The 25,811-nt window shown below is 37.7% G+C and overlaps 1 protein-coding gene across 1 annotated transcript in view; it reads right to left on the bottom strand.

The window, feature by feature from the left end:
* The window catches only part of SUGCT (succinyl-CoA:glutarate-CoA transferase), a 417,779-nt gene that overhangs the window by 227,506 nt on the left and 164,462 nt on the right, over positions 1-25,811 (bottom strand). The window contains exon 8 of the mRNA XM_028108970.2: positions 16,104-16,247. Coding sequence (XP_027964771.2) covers positions 16,104-16,247 — 144 coding nt within the window. The remainder of the gene's footprint in view (positions 1-16,103; positions 16,248-25,811) is intronic.

Genomic DNA, 25,811 nt, shown 5'->3' on the forward strand with positions numbered 1-25,811 from the left:
AAAAAAAGAGTCTGTTACTGACTCCTAACTTCTAATGGGCCTACTAACTATAGATTATTGGGTTATTATTTAAATGTCACAACCCATGTTTATTCTTCATATGATTATTAATAAATGGCCAGATTTAGTGCCAGTATTTAGGGAGCCAAAAGCTCCCTACTATACTTTTACTCTCAAGTGTATAAGGCCCTCCCAGTGTCAACTTCAAGGGATGTCTTTCAGTCATTTACATCAACCTTTTATCAGTTCCTAGAGCACGCCAAGTCTTGTCCTGCTACAGGCCTTTGTATTTATTGTTTCATCTCTCTGGAATAATCTTGCCATGGCTAACAGAAATGCCCCTCTTATCTTTATTACACTGTTTATTTCTTTCTGCAAATGTATCACTTATTACTTGTTTTTTATCTACATCTTCAGTGACAATGTAAATTTGATATGGCAGGGAACTTGCTGGCTTCCTTATCATTTATTATATACTCTGGCATACAGTAGATGAGAAACAGGGATGGGTGGATGGATGGATGGATGGATGGGTGACAAATAGATTCTGTTAGTGCAGATTCAACTTCACTTCTTACTGCCTACAGGGAGTATCAATCGGTTAAAAAAGAGATATATATAATAACTTTTAAGGTGAAAATATATTTAGTATATGGCATTTACCACAACAGAAAGGTAAATTAAAGCATTTTAGAAGATTTCCTATGAAAATGGTTGAAACCAAAGTAGTTTCCTTTTAGCCTTCAGTCATCTAGAAAATGAAATCAACCAGAATACCCAAATTCCTAAGGGCTTCAGCTAATCAACATTTAATTATATACTGCTGGTATATAACGACTCTAGGCTACAAAAAAAAAATTAATAATTATATATTGCTGGTATATAAAGACTCTAAGCCTATAAAAAAATATTCCCCATTATACTTCAAATACATTCTGTAAAGAACTAAAGTGATTGGGGGCGGAGCAAGATGGCGGAGCAGTAGGAGACCTGGATTTCGTCTGGTCTCAGGAATTCAGCTGAATAGGGATCAAACCATTCTGAACACCTACGAACTCAACAGGAGACCGAAGAAGAGAGTAGCAACAACTCTCTGAACAGAGAAGCGACCACTTACTGGAAGGTAGAACAGGCGGAGAAGTGAATCCGAGGCGATATTCGGGAGGATAGACGGCGGGGGAGGGGACCTCCATTGGCCGCTTCCGGCAAGTGATAGAGCCGCGGAGCACAAAATTTTAGAAGTCGGCTCCGCTGAGGGACGTCGCTCCACTGGCTAAGCGGGGGTGGAAACCTCTCGGGACACTCTGGTCTCAGGACCCTCAGGGTCACAGATAGACCGGGGGTGTCTGAGTGCGGCAGAGCTCCCAGGGATCGGAGCGGGGAAGCCGGCTGCAGAGACGGAGCCGAGGCGCAGGCTCTCAGCTCGGGGTGGCCATAAACTGTGATCTATGGCCCAGTCAGGCCACTGCTCCTCCAGCAGGGACCCAAAAAGCGACAGATCCGGGGAGACTACCCTCCCTCCCCTGGGAGGAGCGGTGCGGGAGCACACCGCAGGGATCTGCTGGGTTTGGAGACTCCACACAGGGTCGAGTGCCAGAGATAGAAACGCTCGGTCACAGGCCGGATGAGCACGCAGTGCGGCCAGAGACCAGGGAGATGGGAGTGATTGCTTTTCTCTGGGGGCGCACTGAGGAGCGAAGCCCCGAGTTCCCAGCTCCTCCAAGTGGAGATTGGGAGGCCACCATTTTCGCCTTGGTCCTCCAAAGCTGCACCACAGCTTGCAGGGAACAAAAGCTCCTGAGAGCAAACGGGAGCAGCTACCTTAGCCCGGACCGACAAGGGCAGGGCAATTCAGCCTCCGGCAAAGACATTTGGGAAACACGGCAACAGGCCCCTCCCCCAGAAGATCAGCAGGAACAGCCAGCAAGCCAAGACCAAGTTTACCGATCAAGGAGAACGGGAGAACTCCAGCGCTAGGGGACTACTGCACATAGAATTCATGGCTTTTTTAACCATGATTCATTAGTTTTTCAAAGTTAGTTTTTTTAACTGTTTTTTTTTTATTTTTCTTTTTCCCTTTTTCAACCAACATCTTATCAATCCCTTTTTTAAAAAACCGTTTTTTATTTTTCATTTTTAGAGTCATATTTTATCCCTTCATAGTAGTTACCCTTATTTTTGGCATATATATATATAAGTTGTTCTCTCTTTAAAATTTTGAGATAGTTTCTTCTAACAAATCAAAATATACCCTAAATCACTAGTGTATGACTTTCTTCTAGTCTCCTGCCTGATCACATTCTCTACCTTTTTTTTTCTTTCGTTTTTCTTTTTTTTTTTTTAATCTTCTTTCTTTTCTCAACTTCTTATCCTATCAATCCCTTTCATTAAATCTTTTATAATTTTCATCTTTACAGTCATCTTCCATCCCTTCATTGTATCAACCCTTATTTTGTACATATGTCTTTCTTCCTTTAAAATTTTAGGAGGCACTTTTCTCTAACAGATCAAAATACGCCCAAAATCTAGTGTGTGGCACTGATCTATGCACTAGCCTGATCATATTTGATCATATTCTGTGTTTTTTGTATTGTTCTGTTTTTCTTTTTGTTTTTTTTTCTTCCTTTCCCTTTCTTTTCCCCTGATTTCAGGTCTTTTCTGATTTGCTTAGAGTATATTTCCTGGGGACGTAGTTAACCTGTTAGCATTTTGTTCTCTCATTCATCTATTCTCCCCTGGACAAAATGAAAAGATGAAAAATATCACCTCAACAAAAAGAACAAGAGGTAGTACCGTCAGCCAGGGACCTACTCAATACAGACATTAGTACGATGTCAGACATAGAGTTCAGAATCATGACTTTAAAGATACTAGCTGGGCTTGAAAAAACCGTGGAAGTTATTAGAGAAACCCTTTCTGGAGAAATAAAAGAACTAAAATCTAACCAAGTTGAAATCAAAAAGGCTATTGATGAGGTGCAATCAAAAATGGGGGCACTAACTGCTAGGATAAATGAGGCAGAAGAGAGAATCAGTGATATAGAAGACCAAATGATGGAAAATAAAGAGGCTGAGAAAAAGAGAGATAAACAACTACAGGATCACAAGGGCAGAATTCGAGAGATAAGTGATACGATAAGACGAAACAACATTAGAATAATTGGGATCTCAGAAGACGAAGAAAGAGAGAGAGGGGCAGAGGGTATATTGGAGCAAATAATAGCAGAAAACTTCCCTAATGTGAGGAAGGAAACAGGCATCAAAATCCAGGAGGCACAGAGAAACCCTCTCAAAATCAATAAAAATAGGTCAACACCCCGACATCTAATAATAAAACTTACGAGTCTCAGAGACAAAGAGAAAATCCTGAAAGCAGCTCAGGAGAAGAGATATGTAACATACAATGGTAGAAACATTAGAATGGCAACAGACCTATCCACAGAGACCTGGCAGGCCAGAAAGGACTGGCAAGATATCTTCAGAGCACTAAACGAGAAAAATATGCAGCCAAGAATACTATATCCAGCTAGGCTGTCATTGAAAATACAAGGAGAGATAAAAAGCTTCCAGGACAAAGAAAAACTAAAGGAATTTGCAAACACGAAACCAGCCCTCCAAGAAATATTGAAAGGGGTCCTCTAAGCAAAGACAGAGCCTAAAAGCAACATAGATCAGAAAGGAACACAGACAATATACAGTAAGAGTCACCTTACAGGCAATACAGTGGCACTAAATTCATACGTTTCAAGAGTTACCCTGAATGTAAATGGGCTAAATGCCCCAATCAAAAGACACAGGCTATCAGATTGGATTAAAAAACAAGACCCATCGATATGCTGTCTGCAAGAGACTCATTTTAGACCCAAAGACACCCCAGATTGAAAGTGAGGGGGTGGAAATCCATTTACCATGCTAATGGACACCAAAAGAAAGCTGGGGTGGCAATCCTTATATCAGACAAATTAGATCTTTAAAAAAAGACTGTAATAAGAGATGAAGAAGGACACTATATCCTAATTAAAGAGTCTATCCAACAAGAAGATCTAACAATTGTAAATATCTATACCCCGAATGTGGGAGCAGCCAATTATATAAGGCAATTAATAACAAAAGCAAAGAAACACATTGACAACAATACAATAACAGCGGGGGACTTTAACAACCCCCTCACTGAAATGGACAGATCATCTAAGCAAAAGATCAACAAGGAAATAAAGACTTTAAATGACACACTGGACCAAACGGACTTCACAGACATATTCAGAACATTCCATCCCAAAGCAACGGAATACATATTCTTCTCTAGTGCCCACGGAACATTCTCCAGAATTGATCACATCCTAGGTCACAAATCAGGTCTCAAACGGTACCAAAAGATTGGGATCATTCCGTTCATGTTTTCAGACCACAATACTTTGAATCTAGAAATCAATCACAAGAGGAAAGTCGGAAAGAACTCAAATACATGGAGGCTAAAGAGCATCCTACTAAAGAATGAATGGGTCAACCAGGAAAGTAAAGAAGAAATTAAAAAAATTCATGGAAACCAATGAAAATGAAAACATAACTGTTCAAAATCTTTGCGATACAGCAAAGGCAGTCCTGAGAGGAAAGTATATAGCAATACAAGCCTTTCTCAAGAAACAAGAAAGGTCTCAAATACACAACCTAACCCTACACCTAAAGGAGCTGGAGAAAGAACAGCAAATAAAGCCTAAACCCAGCAGGAGAAGAGAAATAATACAGATCAGAGCAGAAATCAATGAACTAGAAACCAAAAGAACAGTAGAACAGATCAACGAAACTAGGAGCTGGTTCTTTGAAAGAATTGACAAGATTGATAAACCCCTGGCCAGACCTATCAAAAAGAAAAGAGAAATGACCCAAATCAACAAAATCATGAATGAAGGAGGAGAGATCACAACCAACACCAAAGAAATACAAACAATTATAAGAACATATTATGAGCAACTCCATGCCACCAAATTAGATAACCTGGAAGAAATGGGTGCATTCCTAGAGATGTATCAACTACCAAAATTGAACCAGGAAGAAATAGAAAACCTGAACAGACCTATAACCACTAAGGAAATTGAAGCACTCATCAAAAATCTCCCAACAAACAACAGCCCAGGGCCAGATGGCTTCCCAGGGGAATTCTACCAAACATTTCAAGAAGATTTAATACCTATTCTCCTGAAACTGTTCCAAAAAATAGAAATGGAAGGAAAACTTCCAAACTCTTTTTATGAGGCCGCCATTACCTTGATCCCCAAACCAGACAAAGACCCCATCAAAAAGGAGAATGACAGACCAATATCCTTGATGAACATGGATGCAAAAATTCTCACCAAAATACTAGCCAATACGATCCAACAGTACATTAAAAGGATCATTCACCATGACCAAGTGGGATTTATCCCTGGGCTGCAAGGCTGGTTCAACATCCACACATCAATCAACGTGATACAATACATTAACAAAAGAAAGAACAAGAATCATATGATCTTCTGAATAGATGCAGAAAAAGCATTTGACAAAGTACACCATCCTTTCTTGATCAAAACTCTTCAGAGTATAGGGATAGAGGGTACATACCTCAATATCATAAAAGCCATCTATGAAAAATCTACAGCAAATATCATTCTCAATGGGGAAACGCTGAGAGCTTTTCCCCTAAGGTCAGGAACGCGGCAGGGACGGCCACTCTCACCACTGCTATTCAACATAGTATTAGAAGTCCTAGCCACAGCAATCAGACAACAAAAAGAAATCAAAGGCATCCAAATCGGCAAAGAGGAAGTCAAATTCTCACTCTTTGCAGATGATATGATACTGTATGTGGAAAATCCAAAAGACTCCACCCCAAAACTGCTAGAACTCATACAGGAATTCAGTGAGGTAGCAGGATATAAAATCAATGCACAGATATCAGTGGCATTCCTATACACCAACAACAAGACAGAAGAGAGACAAATCAAGGAGTCGATCCCATTTACAATTGCACCCAAAACCATAAGATACCTAGGAATAAATTTAACCAAAGAGGCAAGGGATCTGTACTCAGAAAACTATAAAATACTCATGAAAGAAATTGAAGAAGACACAAAGAAATGGAAAAACGTTCCATGCTCATGGATTGGAAGAACAAACATTGTGAAGATGTTAGTGCTACCTAGAGCACTCTACACATTCAATGCAATCCCCATCAAAATACCATCCACTTTTCTCAAAGAAATGGAACAAATAATCCTAAAATTTGTATGGAATCAGAAGAGACCCTGAATAGCCAGAGGAATGTTGAAAAAGAAAAGCAAAGCTGGCGGCATCACAATTCCGGATTTCCAGCTCTATTACAAAGCTGTCATCATCAAGACAGTATGGTACTGGCATAAAAACAGACACATAGATCAATGGAACAGAATAGAGAGCCCAGAAATGGACCCTCAACTCTATGGTCAACTCATCTTTGACAAAGCAGGAAAGAATGTCCAATGGAAAAAAGACAGTCTCTTCAACAAATGGTGTTGGGAAAACTGGACAGCCACATGCAGAAGAATGAAACTGGACCATTTCCTTACACCACACACAAAAATAGACTCAAAATGGATGAAAGACCTAAATGTGAGACAGAAGTCCATCAAAATCCTATAGGAGAACACAGGTAGCAACCTCTTCAACCTCAGCCGCAGCAACTTCTTCCTAGAAACATTGCCAAAGGCAAGGGAAGCAAGGGCAAAAATGAACTATTGGGATTTCTTCAAGATAAAAAGCTTTTGCACAGCAAAAGAAACAGTCCACAAACCAAAAGACAACCGACAGAATGGGAGAAAATATTTGCAAATGACATATCACATAAAGGGCTAGTATCCAAAATCTATAAAGAACTTATCAAACTCAACACCCAAAGAACAAATAATGCAATCAAGAAATGGGCAGAAGACATGAACAAACATTTTTCCAAAGACATCCAAATGGCTAACAGACACATGAAAAAGTGCTCAACATTGCTCGGCATCAGGGAAATCCAAATCAAAACCTCGATGAGATACCACCTCACACCGGTCAGAATGGCTAAAATTAACAAGTCAGGAAACGACAGATGTTGGCGGGGATGCGGAGAAAGGGGAACCCTCCTACACTGTTGGTGGGAATGCAAGCTGGTGCAACCACTCTGGCAAACAGTATGGAGGTTCCTCAAACAGTTGAAAATAGAGATACCATACGATCCACCAATTGCACTACTGGGTATTTACCACAAAGATACAAATGTAGGGATCTGATGGGGTACGTGCACCCCGATGTTTATAGCAGCAATGTCCACAATGGCCAAACTCTGGAATGAGCCAAGCTGTCCATCAACAGATGAATGGATAAAGAAGAGTGGTATATATACACAATGGAATATTATGCAGCCATCAAAAGGAATGGAATCTTACCATTTGCAACGACGTGGATGGAACTGGAGGGTGTTATCCTGAGTTAAATAAGTCAATCAGAGAAAAACATGTATCATATGACCTCACTGATATGAGGAATTCTTAATCTCAGGAAACAAACTGAGGGTTGCTGGAGTGGTGGGGGGTGGGAGGGAGGGGGTGGCTGGGTGATAGACATTGGGGACGGTATGTGCTATGGTGAGCCCTATGAATTGTGCAATACTATTGAATCACAGATCTGTGCCTCTGAAACAAATAATGCAATATATGGTAAGTAAAAAGAAGTAGAAGATAGCAGGAGGGGAAGAATGAAGGGGGGTAAGTCGGAGGGGGAGACGAACCATGAGAGACTATGGACTCTGAAAAACAAACTGAGGGTTCTAGAGGGGAGGGGGGTGGGGGGATGGGTTAGCCTGGTGATGGGTATTAAAGAGGGCACATTCTGCGTGGAGCACTGGGTGTTATGCACAAACAATGAATCATGGAACACTACATCAAGAACTAATGATGTAATGTATGGTCATTAACATAACAATAAAAAATTTTTTAAAAATTTTAAAAAGAACTAAAGTGATTTTCCTAGAAATTAAATCTCAGCCACCATGCTTATTGTTAGTGGTTTACTTATCCTTAGCTACAGTGATGGCATAATAGTTGGGGCCAAATAGACAAGTTCCACTAGGAATCGGTTGGTCCATAACTTATGGCAGGTATACAGCCACTATTAATTAGACAACACAGAAGGATATGATAACACCATTTTATTCTACATAAAATTTTCCAATCCTAGAATGTACAAGGATGAAGGTAGAATCATTTAAACTTAGCAACAAAAACAAATTGTTCCAACTCTAATAACAGAGAATATAGGTGATTCTAATAGTGTCAGTCCATTAAATTCATTATTCTACAAGATTCTGCAAAGACAAAATCTAAATTTGGTGAATATTTGTCAACATCAATGGACCGTTCTCCTCGACTCTTTTATATCTTGATCTTAATTATGTTTCTGTTTTTCAAAGAGTTTTGAAAGGACCAAATTGTTTTAAAGTATCTAATAAGAGAATTAAATTAGATCACAATGAAATTTGTCCTGTTTTATTCTTTTCTCCTTTGAGATACTCTCCTACTAGTAATTATCAATTATTATAATTTAAAAGCTCTAGTTTCCCTCACTATGGTTCATGTCATATAAAAATATGCAATGCCAATGACTCTAACTAAGGATTTTAGTACACAAAACCAGAGCATCCTCCCAACACACTTATATTTCACTGGATTTTCTTAAAAAAAAGAAACATGTTTTATATTACAGCCAACTTGTATTCAATCCAACCAATAGTATAAAATAATAACATAAAATAATAGATTATCTAAAATTCTTATTTTCGTTGGAAGTCATCTGATTTTTCACTTTTGGGTGTGTCTTTACCTTTACCTAATTAGTCATCTTGATATCATAAATGTTAATACCTATTTGTATCCCCTGAACTTAATAAAGCAGTGTGAGGCCTTAGGGAGAATGCCAGTTAAAGAATGGAAACTGGAGGATTAAAAATTGGCCTCAAGTAACGAAGGATGATCAGGCTGACGTGGGCCTTCATGGCAGGAATGCATCAGGTTTGTCAAAAAAGGGAGGTGCAAATGCAAACTCACAGTTCTCTGATTTCTTAAGCTTTCTGATATGAGCTCCTCTTTTTTCCTCTCCCTGCTCCATGCTGTCAAGGTCATAGTCTACTGCTTTTCTCCCTTCCCATCCTCTGTTCACCCTTCAGCATGATCTCAACTTCCAACAACCTCCACTTCCTTCCTGGATACATAATTTCTTTCCCCACAAATCTGGCACATTTACAGACTATTCCTAAGGGAATTCTTCCAGAGCTGACTTATCAATGAGGCATAGTGCTCACCATACTTCAGAGGTACACAAAATGTTTTAATTTTAATTTCAAAATGAGAAAAAAAATTAACACAATAATAATTAATACATAATAATGAATTATATTCATCTTTATACCAATGCAGCTACAGTTCTTAGTATTTTTATGGAGGAAAGGACCCACAAAGGTAAAATCATCTAAGGCCCACAGAATCATAATGGGCCCTGAATTCTGAGTCAACCCAGCCCTACATCCTTCCCCACTAAAAACTGGACCTTTCTAGCCTCATGGGTACAACCCAGACCAGAAGTGACTGTATGAGTATTTATTTCAAAACCTGATTTATGGTAATGGTTGCATAACTCACTAACTGTACTAGAAATTATTAAATGGTCCCTTGAAACAGGGTGAATGTTATGATGTGCAAAACATACCTCACTAGGTCACTTGGGTGGCTCAGTCAGTTAAGCATCTGCCTTCAGCTCAGGTCATGATCTTGGGGTCCTGGGATTGAGTCCCGTGTCAGGCTCCCCGCTCAGTGGGGAGTCTGCTTCTCCCTCTCTCTCCACCCCTCACCCTACTCGTGCTCTATCACTCTCTCTCAAAAAAAAAAAAATCCTTTTTAAAAAATATACCTCACTAAAGCTGTTTTTAAAAAAGACATAGGATAAAAAAAGAAAAGCAGAAACACAGGTATCTAAAGACACAAAAAGATCAATCTCAGATTACTATACTTGTTTGAAATTCACAAATTTATCCACAAAAGTGTGCTACAATAATGATAGCTGAAATTTTATCTACCCTAAGTATGAACAGTATTACAAACATGGAGAAAGAATAATGACATCAAAAATGCCAAAACATTCTATATGTGAAAATAATTATGGAAGTTTGGTGCTAAAAAGACTCACTGTCATAGTAATTAGGGGAGCCTGGTTACAATTAAGTACAGGAAGGATATTAAAACTCCCCAAAGATATTTCTGTAAGCCACAACAGAAGAATAAGAGCAACAGAATAATTGGTACCACATCCAAACCCACTTCCTTGTTATTTACCAATATCATCTAAAGAATACTGTTTAGATGCTGACGTTAGACAATCTTCAGTTGACAACTTTAAATCATATTAAGACTAAAAAAAAAAAATCAAAGAATTTTATGACAAGGGTTAAAAGTTCATAGCCTTGAAACTACGAAAAATTTGGTGCCCGCTTGTAAACCACATCCTGGCAACTGTCGTGACTCTACAATGAAATGGTTTTGTTGTGGTTGAGACAATCAACTCCGAGTTAATAATTAGCTACTATTCAAATCAAGTGCAATTTGTGTAATTGTACACTAGATCACTTTTAAGAGGAGTACAAAATTTCATTTTTAGCAACTGATATTGAATGTTATAATCATTCATCTGTCATCCTATGTAATGCAATCAAAATGGGTGGAAAAGTATGTTTTTTGCCCACTGCATGAAATCTCAGTCATTTTCCAGGCAGCTGAAATTAAGTTCAAATGTTATCTGCTCAATGCAGGTGAACATTTATACAAAAAAAAGAAAATGAACGCATTTTTTAAAAAGTGAAGTTTCCTATTATATTACTTTGAAAAGTACCTAGAAATAGCACTTCGCGTTTACATAAAGCAGAGTTTAATCATTCTGTGGTTTGGTATTTTGATCTAGCATCTATAAATGTTATCTTAAATTGAAAGACTAAGTTAGTCAAGATTTCTCTATTATGAAAAGTTATAATAATTATGATAAAATAATTATGTCAACAACTACCTTTTTAATCTCAGCACATTTCTAACACTGCAAAATATTTTTTCAGTAACCTAATAATATTAATGCTAGTCAACAGAAACTTTTCAATTTACAAAGAATTTTTCACATCCTTTAGTGCATTAGATTCTCAAAACAACCCAGTATTGTTAGTATAATGTTGATTGGCCCCCCAGCATCGATTTCCCCTGCCTCTGGCCAAAAAATAACCACACCATTCTTTGGAGAAATCACATCTCCCCAGGTACAGTCATATGGTTTGGGTGGAGTTAACCCCATCCCTAGTACATAGAACAGCTTAAGCCAAATAACATATTTTTTAGTCCTCATTAATTGGTTCAGGAATGGTCACTTAACCCAGTGAAATATATGATCTTATTTTCTGGGGCTTCTACAAAAAAAGGTCTTCCTTTTTCTTCCATGGAAACTGCTAAAAGATTCTGTAAGTTTCCTTCATGGTACAGTATAAAGATGTAAGATCTGGTACCAGAACTGCTTCAACAATAGCTCCACATAATAAAAGATGGAGAAAAAGGGACTTGGAAAAGGCAGACAGTGCAGGATAGGAGTGAAAAGTAAAGAAAGACAAGTGGGAAAAAGACAAACAGAGAAAAGAGATGCCCAAGGCTCAAAAAGCACATATGAGATGAGAAGAAAAGAAGTAACACAGAGTCAAGAAATAGGGTAGAGGCAAAAAGAGATGAACAGAGGTTGGGCGGCAGTGGGTGAAGAGAATGAAAATGGTCTTATTAAGTTCCTGGGTGGCTCTGTCGGTGAAGCGCCTGCCTTCCGCTCAGGTCATGATCCCAGGGTCCTGGAATCGAGCCCCACATCGGGCTCCCTGCTCCGTGGAAAGCCTGCTTCTCCCTCTACCCTCCCCCCCTGCTCATGATCTCTCTCTCTCTCTCTCACTCAAATAAATAAAATCTTTAAAAAAAAGAAAATCTTATCACCCACTGCGCTGCACTTCAGACTGGCTTCAACATAAACTATTATCTGTACCACTGCCCTTTGAAGCTCTAGCACTATTCATAGCTCAGAGGCTATTCTGCTTGTGGGAACAATAGCATGTATCCAAGGAGACAGTGTCTTTTGTTGAAAAGACCATCACCAACAGAATTGCTAGATAAAGAAACAGAGGGCTTAAGCAGTTAAAATCCAGATTCCTAAGCATGACATACGAGGCCCTTAATACTCTTGGCCCAACTGTGTTCTAAAACCCTATGCTACAAAGAACTACATGGATCACCTCCATCTCTCCTGTATGACACCACCTCCAGTACTAAGCCTTGAACAGATGTGTCACCTCTCACTCCAACCGAGCTACCACAGCGCCTGGGACACAGTGACTCCTCAGTTGACCAGAGCTCATGAAAAACCCACTCCAAATGTTCTCTTTCTCAAAATTCTCATATTTCAGCAGAAACACTTGTCCATCAGGTTAAATTCCATGATAGTTTTCACTCACTGGATCTGAACGTGATTAGATAATGCTTCAGAGGGGCCCACTATGTCGCACTGTCTTATTCTGACTCTTGGCATGCAACGTGGAGGCAGGAGGGGCCAGTCCTGTTCTGTGTTCCCTTGTTACTGAGGGGTCTTTTGCTTCCTCTGCCTCTTACTAAATTTGCCTTCTCCCCTGGAGCTTCACCACAGGAAAGCTGGATCTTGCCTGTCCCTCAGTGCCAAAGCTTTTGTCTTTATCACGTAGGGAAAAGAGAACCAGTCAGGATATCAGAAACTAGAATTCTGGCTGTGACTCTGTTGGTCAAGCAGATCAACATTTCCTAGCTTCAGTTTCTTTGTAAGTAAAATAGGAATAAAAATTCCTGCCCTATCCGCCTGGATGCCAGTTGAGCACTGAACTCTTGGTTTCAGCTCAGGTCATGATCTTGGGGTTGTGAGATAGAGCCCAGACTTGCACTCAGCGTGGAGTCTGCTTGGGATTCTTTCCCTCTCCCTCCCCCTCTGCCCTTAACCCCACTCCAGCTCTTGTGCTTGCTCTCAAATAAATAAATAAATAAAATCTTTTAAAAAACTCCTGCCCTACCTACCTCAAGTGATTATTATGGAGATCATATAAAACAGTAGATCTGAAAATCCATAGCTCTAAAATAAGACTTAATTGATTTTTATTGTTAAAAGGTAATGACAATAGCCAAGATAGGGAAACAATCTAAGTGCTCATCAATGGATGAATGGATAAAAAAATGTTGTACATATTTACACATAATGCAATGTTATTCAGCCATCAAAAAAAGGAGGAAATCCTGCCATCTGTAACAACATGGATGGACCCTGAGGGCATTATGCTAAGTAAAATAAGCCAGTCAGGGAAAGAGAGATACAATACAATCTTGCTTATATGTGGAATCTAGAAGGAATTTTTTTTTTACTTAAAAAAAAAACTGAGCTCATAGATACAGAAAACAGATTGGTGGTTGCAAGAGGCAAAGGGTTGGTAAAATAGGTGAAGGGTGTCAAACGGTACAAATTTCCAGTTATAAAATAAATAAGTCACAGGGATATAACAGACAGCATGGTGACTATAGTGAATAATACTGTACTGCATATTTGAAAGCTGCTAAGAGAGTAGATTGTAAAAGTTCTCCTCATGGGAAAAGCAGATCACAACTATGTATCATGATGGATGTTAACCAAAGTTATTGTGGTGATCATTTTGCAATATATACAAATATCAAATCACTATGTTATCCATCTGAAACTAATATAATGTTTTATGTCAGTTCTACCTCAATTAAAAAAAAAGGTAGCTAATGAGTCTTAATCACACTAATAACCTTAGCAAACTTTAACCAGATTAGCTACAGCAAATAGGCTAAATCACTGCTACCAGGTTTGCTAAAAGCAAATCATCTCATCATTAGTTGTTTATCAAGTGCTTATCCTAACTCCATGGTTTTCTACATTTTTCTAATCTTTCCTAGCAAACCTAAGGGCCATGAGACATACACATTGCTAACAGTGGGTGTCCTATTGATCTCAAAAGATTGGGAGAGCCCACTATTTGACAAATACTAGGCTGCATTTTGAGGATACCACTGTAAGCAGGAACAAACATTCCTGCATTCACGGGACTTACAGGCTTAGGGGACAACATGAACAACAAACACAGACACATATCCAAAATGACTAGAAAGCACGTATGTGAGCATGCATGCATGCGTTTGTATTTCCGTACCCTCACTTTGAAACAGCCCCACCAATGATACCACCCCCCTCCACTCTCATCCCCAGGGAACCACACACCTCCACATCATGAATCATTGTGTTAGGTGCTGGAAGAGAATTAAATTCTACCAAATGCTACAAGAGAATTTCTTCCAAAGCTAATTAATCATTGACATATAAGTAAAGCAGACTAGGTAAAGATCAGGAGACTTAAATAGAGTCCCAAATCCAGGACTGGCCACATAATTTGCAAGTACTGGTGCAAAGTGAAAAAAATGTAGGGCCTCTCATTCAAAAATAATTAAGAATCCAAGGCAGTGATAACAGAGCATTTAAACTAAGCTTAGAACCCTCTGTGATTGCACAGGTCAAACCCCCTGAAATCATCCTGGCTTCCATCCTTATGGAATGTGTAACTTGTAGCCAGTCACTTACCCTACCTCAGGTTCCTTACAGCTATAAAATTAGAGGAGGGAAGAAAAGGCTTTCAGCTTCTTCTCATAACTAACATCTGTGTTTCTCTATTTAGAAGACAGTTCATTCATTTGGAGAGAATTATTTTACCCTTTTATATAACCACTAAAATGCTCACTGTGACTCAAAGCTAATGTTGAAACTCCATATGTAGTATTTTACCTTTAGCCATTTTGATTTTTTTTTTACCTCTAGACAACTCCTTAATTTTATCTACGAGAACAAATCTCCAAAGCAGTTTTCCAAGTTTACTAGTCTCCCATCCATGCCATTTAAATCTGAAATTCCTAACTGAGGTCTCCATCTATAGTCATTTTTCCCATAGTAAAGTATCTCCTTGCACAAATTTGGTATTTTCTTTTTTTCTCTTCCTGAACAATTATCTATTCTGTATAGGCATCTGGGTCTGTTCCAATAAAAAGGAGGCAAAATGTCAATTTTAGAGTTAGTTAACCTTTTAATTCCACCAGTATTTAGCATGACATAACTGATAACTATCCAAACCAGGGGTTCTTAACCTAGAGTCCGTGGAAAGAATTCTGGGAACTAATTAACTTGAATGGAAAAAAATTGTATCTTTATGTCCATCCAACTTCCAACTAAAATTTAGCATTTTCTTCAATTATGAATGTAGGCAACAAAGCATAGGAATATTAGTAGTACCTATGGCTTGATCACCAATAAATATTATCCATATTTTCATATCATATTCTAGTTATTGCAGGTATCTTAAAACATCATTTATGTTCGACATTACCTCAAAATTGCAATAGTTACTAAGCCCAATAACAGATCTTATGGTTTAATGTGTTAGTAAAAAATCATGTTATTACAACACAAAATTGGTTTTTACACTGAATTAACTGTATTTTAATATAACTTGCTTCCCATGGAATCCTAAATATATCATTTTATGCATCTAAAAACATAATTCTGAAAAAAGGTCCATAGCCTTCACCAGACTATTCAAAGGATCCACAGTACAAAAAAGGTGAAGAAACCCTGGTCAAAAGAAGTTACAGAGCTCATGTGACAATAAAATAGAACCAAATGTACTCCTGTCTCACAAGTAGTAATAGAACCATTTTAATATAAATAGTCTTTAAAATTCGAATTCAACAGCAATGTCTACATACAACAAAATCTTCATGGTCTGTTTATTTTAACTTAACAATAATTAAGTACACCAAAATAGAACAGCTTTTGCTGTTGTTGTCTGTGGGTTTTTTCTGTTTGTTTGTTTTTTATTTTTGCACATGTGACCACAGGATTTAATATGAGATAGTATAAACCAGATACATGTCTTTACACCACAAACTCAAAAGTTCTTTGGATTGGTACCTGAGATGACAGCAGGTTACAATCAATGAACAGTCCTTTCCCCGTTTTATATCTTTGTATCAGTCCAGCCATAATGGCTCCATATGCATACAGGCCAGTAGCAAGATCAGTCATGGCCACTCCTGGACGAACTGGATCTCCATCCTGGGTTCAGTGAGAAAAACAGAGAGAACTGAAAATTGAAACCATCACATGATTTCTCAAATATTCTAAGATCAAACAGAAGAAAGAATTGTTTATGACATGTGCATGCACACACACAAAAGGAATACAAGGTGCTATGGTGATTATCTGCTGGTGGTAAGAATATATTTATATTTACTGTATTTTTCATCTCCTACCAACCAAACTAAACCAAATCAAATCAAATTAAATATTTTTAAACATGTCCAGGGGAGCCTGGGTGACTCAGTCAGTTAAGCGTCTGCCTTCCGCTTGGGTCATGATCCCAGGATCCTGGGATCAAGCCCCACATTGGGCTCCCTGATCAGTGGGGAGCATCCTTCTCCCTCTGCCTGCCACTCCCCCTGCTTATGCTCTCTCTCTCTCTCTCTCTCTCTCACTATCTCTCTCTCTCTGTGTCAAATAAATAAAATCTTTAAAAAAACACACGTCTGAAGTTCCTTCTTAATGTATTTACCTTGTTTATCCTAAAAAAATAAATAATTGAATTTGAATTTAAATGAGTAAATCTACTGGAAACGAAAGAGAACTTTTTTTTTTTCTTGTTGGGTAGGAGGCTCTCCCAGGAAAAAGAAGGCAGAAGACCTGGTCTATTCTCCTTATAAGCATGCTAATTACTGACAAATATACTAATGGTATTTGCTTAAAAAAAAAAAAGTACTTATCCATAGAAGGCTTTTAGCAGAATACCCTTGTTTTAGAATTACTATGAAAACAAACATAGAATCTATAGGTTTATAAGGGATGGGACATCACCTATGCAATTATTGGAGTATAAAATGAAATGTTTCACAGCCTATAATGTTCCCTATTGTATGAGATACTAGAGATCATATCTACTGCTCTGGGATTGAGAATTTTGTCTATTGTGAAAAAAAAGAATCTGAGGGTCTCTCTTAATGTCCAGGACCCCTTTCTGCTTTTCCTGTGCCTTTTGGTACCTTGTATCCTTAAAATTAAAAGTAAAGCTTAATACTGATTAACATTTTCAATTCATGTCAGTCTGATCTGACAATCCAATCTTTGACCTATATGTAAAGATATTAGAACAGTGCCTGGCAAACAATAACTACCCTATAAAAATTAGCTAACATTATCATTAACATTATCATCAGTCATTGTTATGTCATAGAGGTCCTATTTTGCACTATCTTGAATTCTGTTAATCCTTTCATCACACAGAATACCTAAAAAAGCCTACATTTCATCTGGTTGATACACTCATTCAATCACTCCCTTATTCATTAATTCCAGCTGTTATTCAATCATTTTCAGAAGCTGGTTTTTTCTTTCCTACAATCCATAATGAACTGTATCAATCATCTTATGAGAGTGCTAAATAATGTTAAAAGAAAGTAAATGAGAATATATAATGACTAAACTTTTTCTCTGCTTTTAAGTCAATTTCACAGAAGATAAAGCAATTAAAACTGGAAAGCTCTGGCTGTTTTCTACCTATTATGATTGGAAAAAACTTGTAGTAGCTTGAATCAGTAAATTTAAAATTAAATTTGTCATTGGGATTTAAGATTATTTATGTGTTAAAACTGAGAGACAAGTTCAAATTTAAGTTTATAGATACATTTTCTCACTATAAAATGAATAAACTCATATTTTATCTGCTCTACTTCTCAGACCAGTAGGAATAAATGAGACAATAAATCCTTTATCTTATATTTAAACTTCCTGAAAAGGGGAGACTATACCTGATTAATATTCCAAAAACATCATCACATTATCCAGAATAACAATATGAGATTATAAGCATTAAATAAACATTAACTCATCAATATATTAGAAAAAACATTATCACTGTTAGAAGTGACAATTTATGCCAAATAATTTCAGTGAAACACCAACTGAAACCGGCTTACTAACACACTTTAGATTCAAAGATGCAAATAGCCTGAAAAAATGAAAGCATGGGAAAAAATATGTCATGCAAACAACAGCCATAAGAATGCTGGAGTGGCTATACTAATACCAGACAAAATAGATCTTAAGACAAACCAAAAAAATGTCACTAGAGAAAATAGGATCATTGCACTAGGAGGATATAACAACTATAAGCACATATGCACCTAACAATAGAGCTGCCAAAAAACAAAAAGCAAGGGGGGCCTGGGTGGCTCAGTCATTAAGTGTCTGCCTTTGGCTCGGGTCACGGTCCCGGGGTCCTGGGATCAAGCCCCGCATCAAGCTCCCTACTTGGCAGGAAGCCTGCTTCTCCCTCTCCCACTCGCCCTGCTTGTGTTCCCTCTCTGGCTGTCTGTCTCTATCAGAAAATAAATAAAAGTCTTAAAAAAAAAAACAAAAAGCAAAAAGTGACTGATTTGAAAGGAGAAACAGATACATCAGGAATACTAGAAGGAGGTTTCAAACTCAAATATGAACAGTGAATACAACAACTAGATAGTCATATTCTGTTGCATATATGGACCACATCTTCTTTATCCATTCATCTGTTCAAGGGCATCTCGGCTCTTTCCACAGCTTGACTATTACGGGACATCGCTGCTATGAACATTGGGGTGCATATGGCCCTTCTTTTCACTACACCTGTGTCTGTGGGGCAAATACCCAGGAATGCAATTGCTGGGTCATAGGGTAGCTCTATTTTTAATTTTTTGAGGCCGCCACAATGTCTTCCAAAGTGGCTGTACAACCTGCATTCCCACCAACAGTGTAAGAGGGTTCCCCTTTCTCCACAACCTCTCCAACATTTGTTTTTTCTTGCCCTGTCAATTTTTGCCATTCCAACTGGTATAAAGTGGTATTACTCAGCCATCAGAAAGAATGAATACCCAACTTTCACATCGACATGGATGGGACTGGAGGAGATTACGCTAAGTGAAATAAGTCAAGCAGAGAAAGTCAATTATCATATGGTTTCACTTACTTGTGGAACATAAGGAACAGCATGGAGGACATTAGGAGAAGGAAGGGAAAAATGAAGGGGGGGGAAATCGGAGGGAGAGATGAACCATGAGAGACGATGGACTCTGAGAAACAAACTGAGGGTTTTAGGGGGCGGGGGGTGGGGTATGGGTTAGCCCAGTGCTGGGTATTAAGGAGGGCACATACTGCATGGAGCACTGGGTGTTATATGAAAACAATGGATCGTGGATCACCACATCAAAAACTAATGATGCATTGTATGGTGACTAACATAACATAATAAAATAAAATTAAAAAAAAAAAGAACAACTAGATAGAAAATCAAAAAAGAAAGAAAAGATTTGAACACCATAAACCAAGTATATCTAATATCTAGAAAACACTTCAACAACAAAACACATATTCTTCTCAAGTGCACATGGAAAATTCTCCAGGACAGACAATATCATAGGCCATAAGACAAGCTAAAATAAATTTAAAAGTAGTGAGTTCATACAAAATATGTTCTCAGGTAACAACTGAATGAAATTAGAATCACTAACAGGGGCATATTTTGGAAACCCAAAAGTATGTGGACGATAAACAACATAATCCCAAAACACTAATGAGTAACAAAGAAAATCACATAAGAAATCAGAAAATACCTCAAGATGAATAAGAGGCATCCATATTGATAAAGAAGTTAAACTGTCCCTATTTGCAAATGACATGATACTATACATAGAAAGTCTTAGACTCCAGGGGTGCCTGGGTGGCTCAGTCGTTAAGCATCTGCCTTCAGCTCAGGTCATGATCCCAGGGTCCTGGGATCCACCCCCACATCGGGCTCCCTGCTCAGCGGGAAGCCTGCTTCTCCCTCTCCCACTCCCTCTGCTTGTGTTCCTGCTCTCGCTGTCTCTCTCTCACTGTCAAATAAATATATAAAAAATCTTTAAAAAAAAAAAGAAAGAAAGAAAGTCTTAGACTCCAGTAATAAATGAATTAAGTAAAGTTGCAGGATACAAAATTAATACCCAGAAATCAGTAGCATTCTATATACCAATAACAAAATAGTAGAAAGAGAAATTAAGAATACAACCTCATTTGCAATTGTACCAAAAAGAATAAAATACCTAGGGATAGACTTAAAGAGGTCAAAGACCTGTACTTTGAAAACTATAAAACACTGAGTAAAGAAATTGAAGATGAAACAAATGGAAAGATATTTCATGCTCATGGATTAGATGACTTAATAATGTTAAAATATGCATACTACCCAAAGCAATCTACAGATTCAATGCAATCCCTATCAAAATACCAATGGTGTTTTTTTGACAAAAATAAAACAAATAATCCTAAAATTTATATGGAACCACAAAAGACCTCAAATAGTCAAGGAAATCTTGAGAAAGAAAAACAAAGCTGCTGGGGGGCGCCTGGGTGGCTCAGTCGTTAAGCATCTGCCTTCAGCTCGGGTCACGATCCCAGGGGTCCTGGGATCGAGTTCCGCATCGGGCTCCCTGCATGGTGAGGAGCCTGCTTCTCCCTCTCCCACTCCCCTTGCTTGGGTTCCCTCTCTCACTCTCTTTCTGTCAAATAAATAAAATCTTTTAAAAAAAGAGAAAAGAAAAGAAAACGCTGCAGGTATCACAATTCCTGATTTCAAGTTATACTACAAAGCTGTAATAATCAGGGCACCTAGGTGGCTCAGTCATTCATTAAGTGTCTGCCTTTGGCTCAGGTAATGATCTCAGAGTCCAGGATTGAGTCCCACACTGGGCTCCCTGCTCAGCTTCTCCCTCTGTCCCTCACCCCACTCATGCTCTCTCTCTCTCAAATAAATAAAATCTTAAAAAAAAAAAAGCTGTAGTAATCAAAACAGTATGGTACTGGCACAAAAACAGACATATAAATCAATAGAACAGAATAGAGACCCAAGAAATGAACCCACACTTATACGATCAATTAATCTATTACAAAGGAGCCAAGAATACACAATGAGGAAAAGACAGTCTCTTCAATAAATGGTGCTGGGAAAACTAAACAGCTACATGTAAAAGAATGAAACTGGACCACTTTCTAATACCATACACAAAAATAAACTCAAAATAAATTAAAGACCCAAATGTGAGCCCTGAAACCATAAAAATTCTAGGAGAACACAGGCAGTAATTTCTCTAATATCAACTACAGCAAAATTTTTCTAGATATGTCTCCTAAGGCAAAGGAAACAAAAGCAAAAATGAACTACTGGGACTACACCAAAATAAAAAGCTTTTGCACGGTAAAAGAAACCACCAACAAAACAAAAAGGTATCTAATGAATGGGAGAAGATATTTGCAAATGATATATCCAATAAAGGGTTCGTATCCAAAATACGGAAAGAATTTACACAACTCACCACCAAAAAAACATATAATCTGATTAAAAATGGTCAAAGGACCTGAATAGAGATTTTTCCTTAGAAAACATACAAATGGACAACAGACACATGAAAAGATGCTCAACCTCACCAATCATCAGGGAAATACAAATCAAAACCACCACGAGATATCACCTTACACCTGTCAGAATGGCTAAAATCAAAAAGACAAGAAATAACAAGTGTGAACAAAAACATGGGAAGAAAGGAACCTTCGTGTGCTGTTGATGGGAATGTAATTGGTACACTCCATCCTGTAGAAAACAGTATAAAGTTTCCTTAAAAAAATAAGAATAGAAATACCATATGATCCAATAATTCCACTAATGGGTATTTACCCAAAGAAAACAAAAACAGTAATTCAGAAAGATATATACACCCCTATATTTATTGCAGCATTATTTATAATAGCCAAGATATGGAAGCAACCTAAGTGTCCATTAGTAGACAAATAGATAAGGAAGATGTGGTGTGTATGTACATGTGTACCCATGCACGCACACTGAAAGATTACATAGTCATAAAAAAGAATGAGATCATGCCATTTGAGATAGCATGGATGGACATAGAGGGTATTATGCTAAATGAAGTAAGTCAAACAGAGAAAGACAAATATTATATGATTTCCCTTATATGTGGAATCTAAAAAACAAAACAAATGAATTAACAAACAAAAAGCAGAATCATACTTATAAACACAGAGAACAAACTAATGGTTGCTAGAGGGAAGGGAAGTGGGAGGTGGGCAAAATGGGTGAAGGGGAGTGGGAAATATAGGCTTCCAGTTATGGAATGAATTAGTCATAGCAATAAAAGGCACAACATAAGTAATATGACAGATGGTAGCTACACCTATGGTGAGCATAGCATAATGTATAAACACATGGAATCACTATGATGTACACCTGAAATTAATATAACAGTGTATGTCAACTATACCCAAATAAAAAAAAAAAAACTTTTAAAAGAAAATGTTTCAAGATGAATGAAAATAAAGGTACAACATACCAAAATTTATGAAATGGAGCTAAAGCAGTATTGGAGGGCAATTTATAGCTGTACATACCTATATTTTAAAAGAAGAAATATTTCAAATCAATAACATAGCATTCCCCCTTTAGATATTGGAAAAATAAAGGAAACTAAACTCAAAGCAAGTAAAAGGAAGGAAGTAATACAGAGTAGAGCAGGAAATAATGCAATAGAGAATAGTAGTCCAATGGAGAAGATCAACAAAAAAAAAGTTGGCTCCCTGAAAAGATCAACAAAAGTGACAAATTTGTACCTGAACTTTATTTTTTTAAGATTTCATTTATTTATTTGAGAGAGAGAGAGAGAGCATGAGCAGAGAAGAGTGGTAGAGAGAGAAGCAGACTCCTCACTAAGCAGAGGGCCCAATGCAGGACTCAATCCCAGGACCCAGGGATCATGACCTGAGCCAAAGGCAGATGCTTAACTGAGCCACCCAGGCGCCCCTGTACCTAAACTTTAAAAAAAAAATAAGAAATAAATCTAACAAATAAATAGAAAAACTGAATGGATATATGACAATTAGAGAAACTGAATTTGTAATCAAAAAGTTTCCAACAAAATTTAAAAAGTCCAGGAAAATTCTACCAAGCATTTTTTAAAGTTTTTATTTAAGTTCCACTTAGTTACCTATACAGTGTAATATTAGTTTCAAGTGTACAATACAGTGATTCAACGCTTCCATACATCACCAGGTGCTCATCACAAGAAGTACAATCCTTAATCCCCATCACTTATTTAACCTATCCCCTCACCCACCTATTCCCTGGTAACCATCAGTTCTCTGTAGTTAAGAGTCTGTTTCTTGGTTTGCTTCTCTCTCTCTTTTTTTTCCCTTTGCTCAACTGTTTTGTTTCTTAAATTGCACATATGAGTAAAATCATACATCTACCAAGCATTTAAAGAATTAACATTAATTCTTCGCAAATGCTTCCAAAAACCAAAAGAGGAAAGAACACCACTCAACTTCTTCTAGGAGGCCAGTAATACATTGAGATCAAGCCACACAAAAATATCACAAGAAAATAAAACTACACAGGCCAATATCTCTAATGAGTGTGAACACAAACAAATTCTCAACAAAATACTAGCAAATTGAATCTGGCAATATACAAAAGAATTACACATCATGAGTAATTGGGATCGATTTTCTCAGGAACAATGTTGATTTAATATTTGAAAATCAATCAGTATAACAATCAAATCATTAAAATAAAGGAAAAATGCAAAATGATCATCTTGACAGATGCAGATAAAGAATTTGATAAAAATCCAACAACCTTAATGATGAAATATTCAATACACTAGGTAAAGAAGTGAACTTCTTCAATCTCAAGAAGGACATATGTGAAAAAAACACAGGTCACATCATAAGTAAATGTGAAAAATTGAATGCTTCCCCCCTAATATTAGGAACAAGAGAAGGATGCCTGCTCTCATCACTTCAATTCAACATTATACTGGAGGTTTTAACCAGTACAATTAGGAGAGAAAAAGAAATGAAAGGAATCTAGACTGGGAAGAAAGAAGTAAAACTATATTTGCAGATGACATACATAGTAAATCCTTAGGAATCCACTAAAAAACTCTTAGAACTAACAAATGAGTTCAGCAAGTTTGCAAGATACAAGGCAATATATAAAAATCAACTGTCTTTCCACACAGTAACAATAAACAAAATAGGGGCACCTGGGTGGCTCAGTCATTAAGCATCTGTCTTCAGCTCAGGTCGTGATCCTGGGGTCCAGGGATCAAGCCCCGCATGGGGCTCCCTGCTCTGTGGGGACTCTGCTTCTTCCTTTTCTTTTGAACACCAAAAAAACCACACACATACACACGTACACACATGCACACAAACACACACACACACACACACAAATATGGGAGTAGCTGGACATGTCAGCATGTTAAGTAGAAGAAGAATTTATGAAATAATAATGCAATTCTGATATATTCTAAAATTCAAGAGGGCAATCTTGTTTCAAATATAGTATACTGTCCATTTAAAAAATTTTTTTTTCAAGTCACATATCCGATGAGGAACATATAACTAGAATTTATGAAGAAACTCAATAATTTACAACTCAAATAATAAGAAGGCAAATATGCCTTTTTTTTAAGATTTTATTCATTTATTTGAGAGAGAGAGAATGAGAGAGAGAGAGCACATGAGAGGGGGGAGGGTCACAGAGAGAGGCAGACTCCCTGCCAAGCAGGGAGCCCAATGCAGGACTCGATCCAGGGACTCCAGGATCATCCCCTGAGCCGAAGGCAGTCGCTTAACCAACTGAGCCACCCAGTGGTCCCGCAAATAAGCCATTTTGCAAAGGATCTGAATAGACATTTCTCCAAAGAAGATACACAAATGGCCTTTACGCACAGGAAAAGATGCTCAACATCACTAGCCATCAGAGAAATGTAAATGAAAACCACAATGAGCTTACAAGCCAACAATAAAAAGACAACCCAATTTTAAAATGAGCAGTGTTGACACACTTTCAAAAAAGGATATACAAATAGCCAATAAGCACATGAAAAGATGCTCGACATCATTAGCCATCAGGGAAATGCAAATGAAAACTAAAATGAGCTTACAAGCCAACAACAAAAAGCCCGATTTAAAAATAAGCAGAGGGTTTACACACACATTTCTCTGAAGATGAAGACATACAAATAACCAATAAGTACATGAAAAGGTGCTCAAGATCACTAGTCATCAGAGAAATGCAAAGCAAAACCACAGTAGATACCACACCAAACATACTAGAAGAGTTGTCATGAAAAAGAGAAATACAGCAAGTGTTAGCAAGGACGTGGAAAAATAAAAATTCTTATACACTGCAGGTATGATTGGAAATGCTGTGCTCACTGTGGAAAACAGTCTGGCAATTCCTTAAAGGGTTAAACATAAAGTTACCATATGACCCAGCAATTCTACTTCCAGGAATATGCCCAAAAGAATGAAAGTATAATTCCTCACAAAAATGTGTCTCTTGTCCTGAAATATGGGCTAAATGGGGTGGTACTATCTCTATATACCAACAGATAAGGGAATTTATCACTCAGAACACCACAAAACACATTTGGGGAAGAACAGGTAATAAACAGACCTTGCTAAGCAATGTGCACTACAATTCCATCATAATTTATTGGAAGAAGTGGATTTAGACTGATATGTAGACTCTTAGAAATTAAG

Source organism: Eumetopias jubatus, unplaced genomic scaffold (assembly GCF_037043125.1).
Source record: "Eumetopias jubatus isolate StellerSeaLion01/CBP00866 unplaced genomic scaffold, mEumJub1_p1.0 scaffold_14, whole genome shotgun sequence".
Classification (NCBI taxonomy): domain Eukaryota; kingdom Metazoa; phylum Chordata; class Mammalia; order Carnivora; family Otariidae; genus Eumetopias; species Eumetopias jubatus.